Source organism: Castanea sativa, chromosome 7 (genome assembly GCF_040712315.1).
Source record: "Castanea sativa cultivar Marrone di Chiusa Pesio chromosome 7, ASM4071231v1".
NCBI classification, from domain to species: Eukaryota; Viridiplantae; Streptophyta; class Magnoliopsida; order Fagales; family Fagaceae; genus Castanea; species Castanea sativa.
In genome coordinates, this window is record NC_134019.1 from 21,277,018 (window position 1) to 21,295,117 (window position 18,100).

An 18,100-nucleotide genomic window follows, 5' to 3' on the forward strand; every position below is an offset into this window, starting at 1 on the left:
GCGAGCTGATACTAGTGATGAGGAAGAAGAGATGTCCAGTTTGAGAGCACTGATGTCCAAGAGGGGTTCACAAGCTCCCAAAAAGGGCGTAGTTGAATCTCAACCACCTCCCCAACTTCCACCACCTCCTCCTCCTTCCGATCCCAAGATTCCAACCTCCGACCCCAAAAAGAAAAGGAAAAACGAGGCCGAGGAGGCAGAAATGGCACGACAGAAAAAGCTGAAGCAACAACAACAACAACAAGAAGTTGTGAAAGGAAGAACACGCGCTCCTTCTGTAGAAAGTGGGGAAAGCCATGACCAGGCCGAGGTGCGCCGTGCGCATGCCAATTGGTCTCCTGCGTTGCAACTAGATGAGGCTCCAATTCCCAGCCACTCCAGCATCAGTGCGTTCCAGTAAGGACACGCTCACCACCTCGTCGAGGCTCTGGAACAACCCCTTCTTTTACCAAAAGACATGGAGGCTTTGGGGAAGTTGACCCAACCCCACATTTTCCTCTCTTTAAAAAGAGACTTAGGTTTGGTATGTATCCTCCAATTACTTCTATCTCACTGTTTTATTATCTTCCTGTATAACGTCTTTCATATATCTCTAACTTGTTTCAGTGATAATGCGCTTGTTCGACATTTCAACGTAGGTCATCCAAGAAGTTTTTGTTGCTATGAAATGGGTGGAGGATTCTCGGAAACAGGCCGTGACCGAGCTCCAAATTAGGGTTGAGACCGAGAATGCTTTAGGCCGTGCCATAGCGAACAACGAGGATCTGACCAAGAAGTTGGCAGATGAGAAGAGAGAAAGAAATGGTGCCGAGGTCAGCCTCAAAACGACCAAGACTCAAGTGGAGGGGCAACGTAAATTGCTGCGCCAAAAGGACAAAGACCTATCCAAAGCTCAACAAGAAAATTCAGAGTTAAGGGAAGAGCTTGCTCGAGCAAAAGAAGAGGTCCGTACCCTCAGGGAGACCATAGAGGCTATCAAGAAGGCTTCTTACAATGAAGGGGTAGAGGCGACAGAAACCCGACTGACAGAGGAGTTGGTAGAGTTGTGTAGGGAGTATTGCCAACAAGTTTGGGCAGAAGCCCTAAACGTGGCAGGAATCCCCACAACTTCTGAATTGAGGAAACCTGAGAATGTTTGGATTCCGCAGGACATCCAAGTGTTTGAAGAACTTCCTCCTGTCTCAACTACCCCCGAGATAGTGCCTTCAACACAGCCATCCACCATTCAAGAACCTACTCCAACTCCTAAAGAACCTGCTGGTTCCGATAAAGAGAAGGAGCAAGGTGATGAAGCCAAGAAGCACCTAAGCAAGGATACCGAGTTAAATGCTCCTCCACCAATGGCAAAGGACAAAGGAAAACAAGTCCAAACCTCATCCGAAGCTAAGCCTAAGCACATAAGCCTTGTTGGGACTATCGCTCGAACCACTCTTCTATGGAATAGTGAATTTTGGCTCAACAAAGTTAATTAAACCAATAAAAAATCTCTAAAAACACAACAGAATGACGCAACATTTTTATAATATCTTTATAATTTTGTTATATTTTATTTTAACTTGTAAAGAATTGACAGTTTAGCAGTTTTGAAAATATTGTGACGATATCAAGATGTCTTAACATTTTTCAAACAAAAAAAATGTTATGTCCATGACATTTTCGCAATAAATCATAAATAGTAGGTTACTACAGGTTGTTATTGGTGGACAAAAAAGTAGTTTCATTGATAAGTTTAAATTAGAACCAATAACAATTTACCACATTTGATTTGTTATGAAAATGTTGTGAAAATAATTGTAGATGTAGCAGTTCTTTTTAACAATACTTTTATTTTTAGTTGTGGTTGATTCTAATATGATATTTTATTATTTTATTTTGACCTATAATGAATTAACATCTCAACAATTGTGAATATATTGTGCCAATTTGTGGTGTTAATATTTTACTATAATGTGAAACAACGTAAATTGGACAAACTAAAAATAATATAGCAAATCTACTACATTCACAAAAAAAAAAAAAAAAAAAAAAGCCAGCAAAACAGTGAAAATTGAACAAACTAAAACTACTGTAGTTTTTCTTATTCACTCTTTTTATATATAGAAATATACAGTATACTTACAATGTAAATTTATATTGTAAACACATAAAAATTGGCAAATGTTGTACACATTTTCAAAATTTTTAAAATTTTTTTTTTTTTTTTTTTTTTTTTTTTTGCAAATGTTTATAATATTTACCACTTTTTTTTTGTATACAATGTAAGCTCACATGACAAGTACAAAGTAAACATATAAAGATCCTTAAAAATAAATTAAAAAAAAAAAAGGCAACTCACTAAACTAAAAATACTGTTCATAATATTATTCATGAGCCTATTGGCATATATAGAAAGGAGAGGCTCGTTTATTGATGCTGAAGAATCCATCAATTTCTAAAAAATTTATAATATTTGCACACATTAATGACATGGCCTTTAGATTATTTTCAAAGTAACGAAATATTTTTAATTTTTACGTGAATTTCCTTACATAAGTTTAACCATGGTTAGTAAAAATAAAACGAATAAATTTAAAATAAAAATGTAAAATTTATCAAGCACCAAAACACTTACAATAGTAAATGTTTCCATAACCAATTGAAAAAAAAAGTAATAAATAATAATAATAAGTAAAATTCATACTTCAAATTTTAAAATACACTTTAATTAAAAATTTAAAATAATGAATTTTAATTACGAAATGGAGGATAATTTTTGAAGCCCACTATTAAGCAAAGGACGAAATAGTACATAACATTTTAATTTTTTTTTTATAAACTTTTTTAATATTAATTTAACAAAGTTAAGTCAACCGAATATAAAAATGATGAAAGTATCATTTTTTCAAATTTCAAGAGAGAAAATTATAATTATATATCTCAAATTATTATTTGTTATGTCAGTCCATTTTAATTAAATTCTTGACATTCTCGCACTCTCTCTCTCTCTCTCATAACATCTTCCACTCGTTTATAAAAGAAAATCACTTCCTCTTCCAGCTCACTTCTGTACATTTTATTCCTGTTTAATGAGGCCAACAGAATCAGCCCTTGAAATTAAAAGAACACTGTCTATAAACTTCTAATGAACAAGTCTTTTTATTTTTTCCTTCTCTTGTATAATATTCGTGGAGACTAATATTGCAGAAATTCACTTATTGCAGCATTTGAATTTTTCTTTGTAGAATCAAAGATTCATAATCAATTGCCTGAATATCCAAAAGTTACATTCTCGCCTTGCTCCATTGTTGAAAAGTCACATTCTGACATTTAAATTTAAACGTTTTGAAAAGTCACATTCTGACATTGAACAAAACGTTTAAATTTAAACGTTTTGAAAACTCTGATTTTCATTTTTCATGTTAGTGTTTTTTTTTTCTTGGCTACTTCATCAAAATAAACCAAATCAAACGACAGGGCAGCAAGGCCATAACAGATACACTGACCCCAAAAAATAAATAGCCATAAAATGGTCAAGGGGTGGTTTAAAAAACGTGTTCGTACAGTCTCAATTAAGGATGGGCCATCTCACACTATGAAAAGACTTCTATTCTTCTATATATCTAGTACCCAGTCAAGACTCAAGACTCAAGAGGCAGCTTATGTCCAAATTATAGTGTGCATATTGTCAAACTAGGAAAAATTTAGCATGCATTTCAGCATTTGGGAAAGTCTATAGCATGGTACCCAGCTATATCTCTATCTTAAATATACATGATTATTTGTTTGATTTCTACGTAGGCTTTACTTAAAATTTATGACAAAGCTTTAACTAAAATTTATTTTCAATTACTTTTAATCCCCTCAACTTCAATGTCCATAATGCAAAGAATGGAACTAATGAATAAGTCTTCTCAGACTATTCTGCAAAGCCGTTTATCATTAAGCAAATATCAATTTCCAGCATAACAGGGCACCATCTAACTTGAACTTGGACAAGTTCAAAGTTGAGAAAACACATAGAGTCTGGACAATCCTTTTACCGATTTATAAGCTGAAAAGAAAAAAGGAAGCTGACAATAACTTTCCCTATATAACATGAAGCTAGCAACTACTTAAAAATAGTCTCGCGTCTCATATTTTATACACTGTTTTAACTTCCTTTATACTTCGAATACTGCCAGTGCATTTCCTACCTAATATGGATCTCATCAACCTTAGAACTCTTTCTTTCTATCACTGGCTCTTTGTTTGTTACTTGCTATTCCATCTTCCTTTAAATCATGCTCTATCATTCAAGTTCCCTGATTTTAAACAAGATGGCAGGTTAAAATTAAATGGTACTGCCTCCATCCAGAATGGAATTCTTGCACTCACAAGTTACTCCACTAACAATACCGCAGCGGGCCGAGCTACATATTTTGAAGATATGCAGCTTTTCGATCCGATTACAGGTAAATCCACAGACTTCACTACTCATTTTTCATTCAAAATATCAACAATTACTTCACCAGGCCAAGATGGGCTTACATTTTTCCTTGCACCAAATGGTTCTCATCTTCCAAATGATGCTGGAGGAGGATGCCTTGCACTTGTTAGCAAATGTGATGATTTCACTATACACACGAAACAATTAGTTGCTGTTGAGTTTGACACCTATAATAATACATGGGATGAAACTGATAGTGAACATGTTGGTATCAACATCAACTCCATCAAGTCAGCTGTAAGCACGGATTTGAGCCGAAGTATGAAAAATGCATCTAGAATTGATGTAAGGATCAGTTATGATTCTAAAAAAAACAATTTGAGTGTATCATGGACTTTCCCTGACAGCCCATTTCTTGGTGGGAATGCTAATCTTTCACACACTATTAATCTAACAGCATTTCTGCCTGAATGGGTATCCATTGGCTTTTCAGCTGGATCTGCTTTCTATTTTGAGATGCATGACATTCTTTCATGGGAGTTTGAAACAAATTTTTCATCAGAAGGTTCCCGAAGAGGATTAATAATTGGTAGTGTAATTGGTGGAATTTTTTCAGCTTGTGGGATAGTTTTAATTTTGGTATTTGTTTGGAGGAGGAGCAGAGAAAAAGCGAAGGACGGTGTAAATAATGGTGACTCTTCCATGGAACGTGAAATCGAACATGGTACGGGACCTAAGAGGTTTTCTTATGATGAACTAGTTCGGGCCACAAACAACTTTGCTGAAGATGGCAAACTTGGGGAAGGAGGGTTTGGAGGGGTTTATAAAGGCTTTTTGAGTGATCTGCATGAATTTGTTGCAGTTAAAAAGGTTTCTAAACGCTCCAATCAAGGAAAAAAAGAATACATATCAGAGGTAAAAATCATAAGTAGGCTGACACATAAAAATCTGGTACAATTAATTGGTTGGTGCCATGAATTTGGTGATCTCCTTCTTGTCTATGAGTTCATGCCTCATGGTAGCCTTGATTTTCACCTTTTTGGAGATAGAACAATGCTTGACTGGGCAACAAGGTATAAAATAACCCTTAATCTTGCCTCTGCATTGCTTTATCTACATGAAGACTCAGGACAATATGTGGTGCATAGAGATATTAAATCAAGCAACATAATGTTGGATTCAGATTTCAATGCAAAGCTTGGGGACTTTGGTCTAGCGAGGCTTATGGATGAAAAGCTAGGCATCAAGACAACCGGGTTAGCTGGAACTTTTGGTTACATGGCACCTGAATACATAAGCTCGCGCAAGGCCACAAAAGGGTTAGATGTCTTTAGCTTTGGTGTGGTAGCACTAGAAATAGCATGTGGAAAAAGATCAACAGAACCCGAATTCGAGGGTCCTCATGTTCCATTGGTTGCTTTGGTTTGGGAGTCATACGGAAATGAAAGGCCTCATGATATGGCTAACAGGAGATTAAGTATGGAGTTTGACATGAAACAGATGGAGTGTTTATTGATTACTGGACTGTGGTGTGCTCATCCAGATCAAAGCATGAGGCCATCCATAAGGGAAGCCATACAGGTTCTCAATTTTGAAGCTCCATTGCCAAATCTTGCGAAGAAGATGCCAGTTGCCAACTATGATGTTCATGTACCTGCTGTCCCTCCAGCTAGTAGTATAGCTGCGCCCCTTGTGTCTTTTTCATCTATTAATATTGGCCGGTAAGCTAGTCCGCGGTCTCATTTTAAGGATGTAATTTTGTTTTGTTTTGTTTTTTTTTACCTTATTTATGTTACTATGATGCAACGCTTTCCATTGTTGAATGATATAAATATATTTGTGGATTTCGATATTTAAATGGATTCTTATATGCTTCCTTGTAGCTGTTGAACTAACTAATATCATACAAGTATACAATCCTATACGGTTTAGAAAAAGTACTACATTATCAGAAAGCAGCAAATAGATTCAGTCTTTGTTTGCTTTGATAACTGTTATTTGCATGAGCATCTATGGCTTACGTGTCAATTGCAACTAGCTATTGCATGATTAGCTCGAAAACCGTAATAGTAGCTAGCCTGATATCGTGGTCTCCCTTAAACCAATGTATCCTTAGTGAGCCTACCAACTCATGGACAATACCCTTGGTCCTTCGAGTGTGTATATGACGGGACTAGCAGTACCATTTGACCAACAGGTGCTCATCAGCCCATCACACACGGTTTGGGAGGTATATTATGTCTTTATGTAGCTGGAATTAATGTTTAGCCTACTCTTCACCTTTATATAATGGCTTATTTAGATCATTCCATAATCATAGCTTATCAATGTATTCACGTTAAGAAGTATTATATTTACAATATTTTTTTAATACTTATAAAAAAAAAATCATAAATAGTAGATTGTTACAAATTTTAATTTGAATTCACCATTAAAATTATTTTTTGTCCACTAGTAATACCCAATAACAACTAATAACATGTTGTGAAAGCATTTCTCATTCATATTTACTTGTGTTAGGCCGTTGTGTGCGGTTGTTTTAACCCTTGCTTGCTTAAGGCCAAAGTCGAACACTCGGCACATGTTTGAACACTGGTTTATAGAGTCTAAAATTGAATAGGGTGAAGGCCCAAGTTCAATTCTTATGAGCATGCTTGAAAGATATCTTAAGACCTGAAACCAGCAAATAGGGTAATAGCCTAAATCTAACTCTTGAGGCCCTTGTAATCAAAGAATTCGAAAGAGACAAAATGGTGTAGGATCACGCTTTGTCAAAGTCACAAAATATTTACTGTCATTTTTCCTTCAACTTTACATATAGTTCGTAGGTGCGCATACCCCATCAAAAATTCAAAATTCAAACCTCGTATTCACTAGTCAGAGGATTTGCCCAAGAGTAAAGTCCACACCTTAGCCCAAACTCTCCAAACCCAACATCTAAGTCCATTCCCTCTCTCTCCTAGCTTAGTCTAGCCTCAACTAACCCACAAAATGTTAATTCCATAACCCACTCCGTAAGCCCACTGTCCATACCCTTAAACAGTCACCCTTTCACTAAGACCAAATATACTACAAGCTCAACCTTGACTTCATCATCAAGCCCAACATATAGCTTTGCTAATCAACCTGGTTAATCAGACAATGATCTCTACCTTCTAAAAGACTGCATGATTCACCTAGATTTGAAGAAATGCCCCAGCATTAGCATGTGGGCCTAAATGAGAAAGAAGAAAACCATGGCATCCAACAAAGCAACAAAGCCAATACGGTTCATTCGATCACGTCTGTCTGCATAGATGTCCTAAGCCATAAAGGAAGTTTGATAAGCTATATATGCCTTTGGACAAGGTTTTTAAACAACTCGAAGTCAAAGGGTTATTGAGCCTATTGGAATCAAGACTCACGCCAAACCCTTTGCCAAGAAACCATGATGTTAATCAATATGTCAGTATGATTAGATGACTGGTCACAACACTGATAAATGCATCAACTTAAGATATGCCATTCGAGATCTTGTTGACAAACACTATCCCTTCACCTTTACTACATGGTCAATCTAACCTAAGCTTTTTTTTACAACAATTTTACAAACCATTAATGTGACAAGTTCTTATTAGTTTTCATTTAGACTTACCACTATCATCGCTTTTTTATCTTGCAATAATTACTCATCACATCAACAATTTGTAAAATAATTCAAAATTCTAGCATTTTCTTTTGAAAAAATTAAGGATAAAGGGTTTCAATCAGATTAGAAATCTGTATCATCCTTTCTCTTATTTGCTTCCATTTTTCACAATTTATCAATAAAAGCTTTCTTAATTTTTCATATGTATTGGTGTTGTCTAATATAATACTCTAATTTCAGTAAGTTGTGGAAACTTGCCGGATGAACAAATCGCTTTCTTTAAATTATGACCTCTTATCATAAAAATTAAAAATTAAAAGATTAAAAAAAAAAGGCTGAATTTTTTTTTTAATATATAGAACATATAATTTTTCTTCTTAGAGAATATAAAACATATATTAAAATAAAAACAAGCGGGAAACAACTACCATGTTACCGTCCTGATAATCAAAGTGGTTGATACAGTACCGTACCTGTCAATATGTATTATACCAATACGTGCATTGATACCAAAATATTAACGTTTCTTACCAATTTAAATACCGGCCGAATTCGGACATTTTGGCCGGTACCAGGTGTACCGACTAGTATAGATATAAGCTTTTTTTTTTTTTGTAATTTTTAATTTTGGTAAGGGCAGAATGGTAACTTATTTAATTAACTTATTAGGATTATTTATTTTCTTAGTATGCTATATAAAGTCTAAAATCTAAAGTTATGAATAATTTGTTCTAAATTGAGGTAATATTTTATGGTAAACTTTTATTTTTATTATAATAGATATATTTATAAATATAAAAAATAGCGGTAAATCCAAAACAGTACACTTGTATTGACTGATACTGAAATATGTCGTTCCACTAGTCAAACTGATACAATCTTCGGTACGAAATTGACTCCCTTGCTAATAATACAAATTAAATATACATCATATTATTCTCAGTCACTTTCTTTCTTTCCTTTTCCTTTTTCTTTTTCTTTTTCTTTCATGGGGTTGAAAGTTGACACTTGCAATTTCCGATGAAATATGGAGAAACATAAAGACCATGAGATGGTCATTCTTTACATTAGGATTTGTGTGTCCATGTCTTAATTCGCATGTTCCAAAAACATCATTGAATATATTAAATAATAGAAAAAAAGACTTTGATTTCATAGTAGTCTTATTCATACTCCAATTGCCATCATTAAACTTTTTTAAATATCAAGGAGACAAGGACTTGGTACGAGTTTGAATAGTCCTTATTTATACCTTCCATTCCTCCAAATTTAATTAAAATTTCTACCTACTAAGCTTTACTCATTTATAGACAGTGCAACAATATTTGATTAAATTGTAAATTATATTAACCTCTAGATTTATTGAAATAAAACTCCTTCCAAAAATTTGAATAAAACTATAAATGACACTTCCTCCTTAAAGTTTCTATATATAATTGTGACAAATAAATTTATATATGACTTTCTTAACAAAATATCCATTTTTAATAAAGATATTCCAACCTTAATTATGGACTAAATTAATGACACTCTCCCATAGATATAGAGTTTTTTTTTTTTTTTTTAATTTTTTTTTTAGCAATTTGATAATTTATATTGAAAAGAAATTTGTTAAGAGTTTCACCATGGAAATAATATGATAAAGCTTATTATATTAAAAATCATCATTGAACATAATTCATTGAACATAACTTTGATTGAAAAGTGAGTTCCAGTTAACTCAACTAGTAAAGTCTCTAAAAATTGAATAAAAGATCTGAGGTTCAATCTCTGCCTACACTAAAAAATGATTGGTGACTTGGTCTGATAATAAATAGCTATCATCAAGAGTGAACGTCATAATTTTAAACTCTCTAAATAAAAATAAAAAAATAAAAAACTTTGATTGAAGATGTGCTAAGTTCTTAATTTATGTATTTATTTTGTATATGTCTATAGAAAATTAGATAATTTAGTATACTCATTAGCGTTTAGGAAGTTGGTTAGTTCTATCAAAAAAATTATCTTGTATAGATATCTATATTAGAGTTAATAATTTATGTTTACAAATTATGAGTTTCGTTGGTATTAGAATTTTTTTTTTTTTTTTTACACAAATATATGTGGTTTTAGTTATTCTTGACTAGAAATATATGAATATGAAAGTTCAAATAGTGTAAAACTATTATTGCTTGTTTAGACTCCCAATTTTAATTATAGCTTGATTAATTTTATGCTTAACACACTTAATGCAAAATATACGTGATTAACAAATTAAACAATCGAAGCATTCAACAATTGCATGGATCAACAAATAAGTGCAATGCTAAAATAGAAAGGGCAGTGGGTAAAAGAATAGTAAACCCAAGATAACACGGTAATGTGTTATCGAAGAAGAAACTGAAGAACTTAGCAAAAAACCTCTCTGCAACCCTCCAAATTGAAATAATCTACTAGTGAATAAGTTGGACCACAAGAATAACAAAAAGACCCTCCAACTCTAATCTACTCAAAGTACTTGAACCCTCCAAGCTCTAGTTACTCGAAGTCTTATCTTCACTAACTTCTCGGATCCCGCTATACCGTCCGATTACATCCGCTAAGTCTCACCAATTTATTTTGGCAAATACCTAATGCTTCCAAGCTCCAAAACACTCTCTGTACTCTGAATATGTGTGGGTTGTATTTAGATACAAATCTCCTCTCAATGTATAACAATAGGAGAAGGGAGGAGAAGAGACTACAAGAATTTCTTTCTTGAGGATGTGTGGCTCTCTCTAACAAGGTGGGTGTTGTAGAAACCTTTTTCTAGGGTTTTTTTCTAAATAGCCTCCTTACAATTTTGAGGATAATAAGGGTATATATAGTATAGGTGAAGGGTATATAAATCACACTTAAAATCCCAGCTATCAAATCATCTTGCAGGTTAGCCAAGTCGTGAAATACTTGTGAGATGCACTAACTCTTTAGCTTCCGGCATGATCTCCTCATGTGATCTTTAGCTACCTTGATCAAATATTCACCACTTAAGACTAAACCTATTACAAATAAATCCTACAAAATATAAGGAAATAAATTAATGCATTTACAACACTTTTGTCATAAAATAAAGCCAACATTAATGTTATGTAAAAAACCATAACTTAACAATCTCTCCATTTGGCTATTCCATGACAAAAACACCCTATAATAGACTCTAGACTTAAATCTAAGTTTGGGAATAATGGCAAAATTCCCTCACCCCTAAATCTAAAACATGTGATGAACTTGGAACACAAATGCCCATTTCTTGAAACACTTGCACAAAACACATTAGACACTTGTGTGGGCCTTTTTTTTTTTTTTACAAGTGTTGGGCTGGGCTGCCTGCCACTACACTAGGCCCAAAGGTTTTTGGATCGAGGAGTTAGGACCGGTCCAAGAGCAAACTTTCCTAGTCCGGTTTGTGCGCAAACAATGCCCCTGTTAATCAGGTCTTGACCATACGCTTATGGTAGGCAGAACTGTTACGTTAAGTACAGCAGACAGATATAATAAAGACAATAATAGGAATTTAGATAAAATAAATAGTGAGCCTTGATGAGGAGTACCCTTTTTACACAATAGTAACAAAAGAATAAGTATTGAATGGAGAACAACAAGCATATTAAATAAATAAATGTTAGTCTACCGAGTTAAACTGTTCTGCAGAGTCTACATCAAGAAGGCGAACCACATCTTCAATGCTACTAATCTCTTTGAGAGAGAAATTTGCTACTTTAAAGGAGCGGGCCTAAGTGACTTGGGTTGGGTGAAGTCATTTTTCATTACCAGAGAGCATGAGTTGGAGGGGGAGAGGGAGATTAACTCATTTGGTGCATGCCAATCATTCTGTCCTCTCCGCTCTCTCTTACTTCTCCTATCTGTTCCTTTAATCCTTTCCTTTCTTTCTTTTTGTTTTTACTCTCCTTTTATTCTTTCTCTCTTTTTCTTCTTGTTTTTTTTTTTACTCCCCTGTTTCAGCGATTCTAGTGATTATCTCACAGAGGTTGTCATCCCCCTTTTAGCCGTGCACAGTAGGGTTCCTTATATAGAGCCAGCCGTGCTTGGTTTTTACCATTTTAGCTTTTAACTGTTTTTGTCTAGTGTGGGTTTCCTTGCCAACCATCACTGACTGGTCAGTCACCCAACCAATGCCACTCCGTCTTACCAGACAAAGAAGGCTTTTTTTTTTTTTTTTTCTTGTTTGCTTACTCGTCGTGGCACTCTTACCTACCATGGTGTAAATACTCTCTTTTCTCTATCCCTCATGGCATGCACTTGGTGGTTCCAACTAAGCTTTGCCTCTTTTGGGTAGTATGTCATCCTAACAGGACATTGCCTCCAAAAGAGCTTGAGTAGTAAACACGAAAATGGATTTTTCCCCCTCCCCACCGCCAGACCATACCCCCTTACCTCTGACCCATGACCTCACCATTTCTTGTATTGGCTGGGTACAGGCTGGTGGTGCTTGGGCCTTGCGCGTGCTTTGCATCTATGCTTATTCAAATTATGTCTGCTGCTCATCTGTCTGCCGCAGTCTGAAAGTCAAACCATTGCCGCTCGTTTTTGGCTTGTTTTGGCGTGGGATGCTTTCCCTGAATTTGTATTAATGGTTTGCTTTTCTCAGGGGGGCAGGCCTTGCCGGATTGTGGGCTGTTCTTATGTTTCCAGCCCCTTGTTTCCTGCCGCATCATTCTATTATGCCTGTTGTGAGGTTTGCTTAACCCAGGCCTATTGGGCCTCTTTGGGCTTTTCTGTTCACTCTCTCTCAGAATGCCCAATAATCTCATTGGACCCTTTGCCACTCGCGGGCTCCCTTGTCCCACCTACTTTTGTTTGGACATCATTGACCCTCTTACTTTCTTAGAGCATCCTTGGCCCTTTCCAATTCTGTGTTTCCCATGGGCTTCTACTAACTTTTTAGGCTTCCTTGGCCCAAGTACTTCTCACTTTTTCCTTGGGGATCATGGGTTCTCCATTACCCCTTACTTTATTTACTTTACATTGCCTTGGGCTTGCTGTGATAGCCGTGGCCCATTCTCACTTTTCTACATCCATACAACCCATGGGTTGTCATTCTTTCTTCTGGGCCCTTTTAGGCCCACTTACTTCCAAAGGGTCCATTTATTTGCTTTATAGACCCATTATCCATCATTCCTACCACTTAGCTTAATGACATTTCCATACTACTCTCTTTTACTCATGACTTTGGGCCTTCCTTCCTACTGGGCTTACAAAAAATGAGCATCTACAACACTCAAGGTAATGCAAGTAATAAAATGACAAGTATAATGTAACAAGTAAAATGTGATGAAGTAAACATGATGTGAAACATATGAGCAATTTGATCAAACACATGACAGTCATATCGAAATGGCCACAATGATCATCTAAACATGCAATCAATAAAGCACAAGGTATAAAGAATGTATGCATATTCAACACATAAACATAATGCGATGAGAACAACAAAGCATAGATACTAAAAATAACTCAAGGAACCATAAAGAAAAATAAGAAAACAAACATAATGTAAAACAAAGTGAAAAAAAGTTTTCTCATAAAAGATGTCTTCTCCCCCTTGGTATATGCATCTCCTCTATGGAATTTCTCCTCCTACGAATTTCCACAAGTCCAATAGACTCTCTAGTATACTCTCGTCCATTTTTACACGAATAGACAAAGGGGTCAAGAAGAATAAGGGAAAGTTATGAAGATATGAACAAAGAAAATGATGCATAAGGAGTACAAGATTAATGAGAAATGAAGTTCAAACAATAGATAAAACACCTTAAAAACATAATGCTAAAAAGTATAAGGTAAACATGACATTCTAAGAATGAGGAAACAAGATGTAGACTAAGGCATGACAAGGGTAGTAAAAGTGTGTGCATGAGGTGACTATGTGCAATGCATGAACAAGGCATGAGAAATTCACATGTGGGCAAGGTGTGTAAAATACACAACCAATAAACCAAACATGTTCCTAATGAGAAAACATGAAAAACCCCAATGTATTAAACTCATCAAAGTCCAAACGAGTAAGAAAATGCCTAAGAGGCAATTCATCAAACACCTAGCGTGCACACTAACACCCTATATATGATGAAATGCATGAACATGGTGAAATCTACCCTCAATATATGATCTAAATGCTACAAGGGGCCAACATCCAAAGGAAATCAACAAAAAACAAATCTCATACAAAAAAATTGACAAAAATTAAGCTTTCTAACCCCCATTTGAAAAAAACCCAACTATGAACATAAAACCCCCCAAAAACATAATCTAATGATTAAAATCAATGAAAGATGTTAAAGATTACCTTAGAGGTTGGCCAAGTTGCGAGATATTCGCGTGATGCACTAACTTTTCAACTTCCGACACGTGCTCCTCACTTGACTTTTAGCTGTCTTGATCAAATATTCATCACTTAAGACTAAACCCATTACAAATAAATCCCACAAATTATAAGGAAATAAATTAATGCAATTACAACACTTTTTGTCATGGAATAAAACCAACATAAAAGTTATGTGAAAAACCATAACTTAACAAAATAAAACAATTCAATCCCCAAATAAATTCTTGACTCCGCTCCTGTTTTCCTATTTATACATTGATGGTGAAAATAATAGCTCTAATTTCTAGGAAGTAAAAGCTCAAAATGAGTTAATAGTTAGTCTATATCCCATGTGTGTGTATATATATCCCTTCCTTTTTGGTTATTATAAACACATATAATTTTTTTAGCATGATTGTTAGCTACATAGACAGAGTTAGACCAATGAAGCGATTAACGAAGGCCATAGCCCCCTAACTTTTTGTTAAAGTAGTGTGTATAATATATAAAATTTAAAATGGAGTGGTCCCTCCCCACCTCTCCTCTATTACCATTTGGAAACTAATTGTGTTTGGTCCAGATTTTAACCCAATCCGATATAAAAATGTTACAATTTTTAATGGAAGATTTTCTAAGCTAGGCTTAATCCATGGAGCGGAGGCTTGGGGCGATAGGCCCAAGCCAAAGCGCTCGTATGTGGTGTTCTTTTGAGATAGAAAAAATTGTACTATTTTTTAGCCCATTGTGAATCCTCTATGAAAGATAGAAAATACTATTGTTTCAAATTAGGGTTTGTGGTATTCTTTTGAGAGAGAGAAAACTATATTGCCGCCTCTTGTATTTTTTTTCCTTGTGAATAGTGAAATCACTATTACCCTATTGATGTAAGCAAATTGCCAAACAAAGTAAATATAGTCTTGTATGATTGTTTTCTTTGGCGCATATTTTTTCTCTATTTTTGCATCTCACAAATCTAGGAATTTCATGAATATTCTTTACACCCTCCCACAAAAAAAAAAAAAAAAACAAAAACAAAAACAAAAACCAAAAAAACAAAACAAAACAAAACATAAATAAACCCTCCCACTTACATAACAATCACCTAAGTGCTACTAAAATAGCCTTTTGTTTTTTAATTTTCAATTCAAATGACTGTATTTAATTGTTAGGTTTCTATTGTGTTGGCATATTTCATGCCAAATTTTCTTGTAATTATCATGTAAATATATTGTATTTTGTAATTTGTGGGTTTATTTTGTAATTAGGTTGAGGTTCCAAGTGCTAGAATTTGAATTGTACAAGGAAGCAATTTTGATTGAGCAAAATCAGAGGAGTGTTGGAAGAAATAGCACGTTACAACATTTAAAAATCATTTGAGGCAGTAACTTCAATGGACGTGCAATCAAGCGAAATTGTAAAAAAGAATGCTTTGTTTGTTTTGATAGAAAATCTTATGTAAATATAGTTTTTCGTATTTTCTGATGTTTGGTAGTATAAAAAAATAGGTCAAAGGAAAATTGCCTTTGTTTAATGGAAAACAATCTCTCTCTCTCTCTCTCTCTCTCTCTCTCTCTCTCCTTGATCTTTTTTTTTCTCTCTCACTTCTCTCATTGTCTCTCTGTTTTCCTTTGTAAGCCCTCTTTGGATGATTTCTAATCTCTAATGAGGTTTCCAATTCAATTATCATTATGTTCCACAATCACAAAGCTCATCAATGCCTTATGTAGTAATATATTTAGCATCTCACTTAACAAGGCTATTAGGCTAGTCTAGATGGTTCTACAACTACTGAGGAAGAATCCTATAGGGTGTTATTGAGTGAAAAACACTATTTCAACTTTATAGTGCTGCGCTAGATAGAGGTCAACAATTTTTTTTTTTTGCTTACCTAGATTACTTTGACTACCACACATATAATTATAAAAAAATTGGGTAAAATCTATTGACATACCTAGGATTTGGGCTAATGTCAATCATGTCCAAAACTTTTCAAAACTGACCAATTTGGTCCTTAAAGCTAACTTATAATCATTTTATGACTTTATTTTTATTTAATATATAATAAATCATTTATGATTTTATGACTTTATTTTTATTTAATATACAAAGGATCATTTTATATATGTTTAATATTGAATATATGCTAGTTTGGATTTTTATGTATTAATTTATTTCTGAATCGTTGTATATTTCTTATTCTTGACTGGTGGGAAAAAAATGTTTTTATGCTTTGACCTCTCAAATACAAATCCCAGTTCCATTTTTGATTGCCTGGATCTTTATCTCTATCTCTATCAATAATTATCTTGTGAGATCGCTAAATGCAGCAGCTAGTGCAGAAGATACCATCTCCATCTCTAACTTTGGTTTGTTTGTGGTGAGATATGAAGTGAATCACCATTTAAAATGTATATAAATAAGTGTGAGCAGTAAACGTACCTTATGTCTTTTGGTGGGTTGTGTTTTTTTTTTTTTAATAGAAACAAACTAACTTTTAAACAAACCTACACACTTAATTACACTCTCTCACCAAGCTCAAACACATTACTTGTCTCAAAGTACCACTATAAAAGGGTCTCAAATTATGTTAATATATCTTCTTTTTTTTTATGAAGGTTATGTTAATATATCTGATACTACTTATTATTCCCATTTTTATTTTTCCTTAGGTTTAATAATTCATCAAGTACACCTTCTACCCTTCATTAATTGTTTTTAAGTAAAAAAAAAAATTAAGGTATATTCTCTACCTCCGTACACACATACGCATGCATATGCATGCGCAATGATTCTATAAGCATGCTGAATTAATTCCTAGGATCCATTCAATTTTAAAAAAAAAAATTATAATTAATAAGATTTTCTCAGAAAAAGAAAAATTAATAAGATTTTATTACAACCTTTCAGATTTATTCTCTTTCTTTTCTTACAATATTTTCCTTGAAAATTTTTGTCTTATTTTTAAATTACTGGAACCTATGTTTTGCTTCTTTGCCGCATAAACTTTCTAAACGATATGTCGGCTTTAATGTTTTTAGTGTGTAATATGTTCTGTTCTTCATTAACATGGGCCTATTTCTTTTTGTCTTAAGCTCATTTTCTTTATAGGTTTTTATTTTTATTTTTAATTTGTGGGGGATCCAATACAGCCATTGCTTATTAGAGAAGAAAATAATTTCAGGATATAACCTAGAGTTATCGTAATTAATTAACTCTAAACAATTCTACAAAAAGGTTCAAACCTAAACACAAAATTTAAAATTGGGAAAGTAAGATTCCATGCCATTATTTTGTTGTATCTTAGGTTCGTACCCACTTTGAAAATTTTGGGAATATTTTCAAAGATGGTGAGATTGGACCACTAAACTTGCGAATAAAATTAACGGGATTCGAATTCTCCCATGTTAGCCGATAACATGACCAAGTAATGCTTGTTAATTCTTAATTAGCCACCAAAACTAGAATTTACTAAAGTCACACTTTATTTATTTTTTTAACTAAATAAATAAATAAAAGAAAAGAGGTTATCAAAAATGTCGTAGTTGTGATCACTTTTTTGCTGTCCATAATGTGCGGTAAATTAAGCATTATACTTAGAAACTAGAACCTCCGGATTTGCTTTCAATCTCAAATCTTTTTTTCTTTTTCTTTTTCTTTTTCTTTTTTTTCCCTTTTGCTGAAATTTTTTTTTTTGGGGGTCAGAATCCTCTCAAAACTTTCTATT

General features: G+C 34.0%; 1 protein-coding gene across 1 annotated transcript; it reads left to right on the top strand.

The window, feature by feature from the left end:
- Positions 1-457: 457 nt before the first annotated feature.
- On the top strand, positions 458-6,222 carry LOC142644132 (L-type lectin-domain containing receptor kinase IX.1-like). The gene is made up of 4 exons (XM_075818810.1): positions 458-523; positions 639-1,443; positions 4,161-4,970; positions 5,034-6,222. Exons 1-4 carry the CDS (start codon positions 458-460, stop codon positions 6,128-6,130), a joined length of 2,778 nt encoding a protein of 925 aa, XP_075674925.1. The 3' UTR covers positions 6,131-6,222.
- The last annotated feature ends 11,878 nt before the right edge of the window (positions 6,223-18,100 follow it).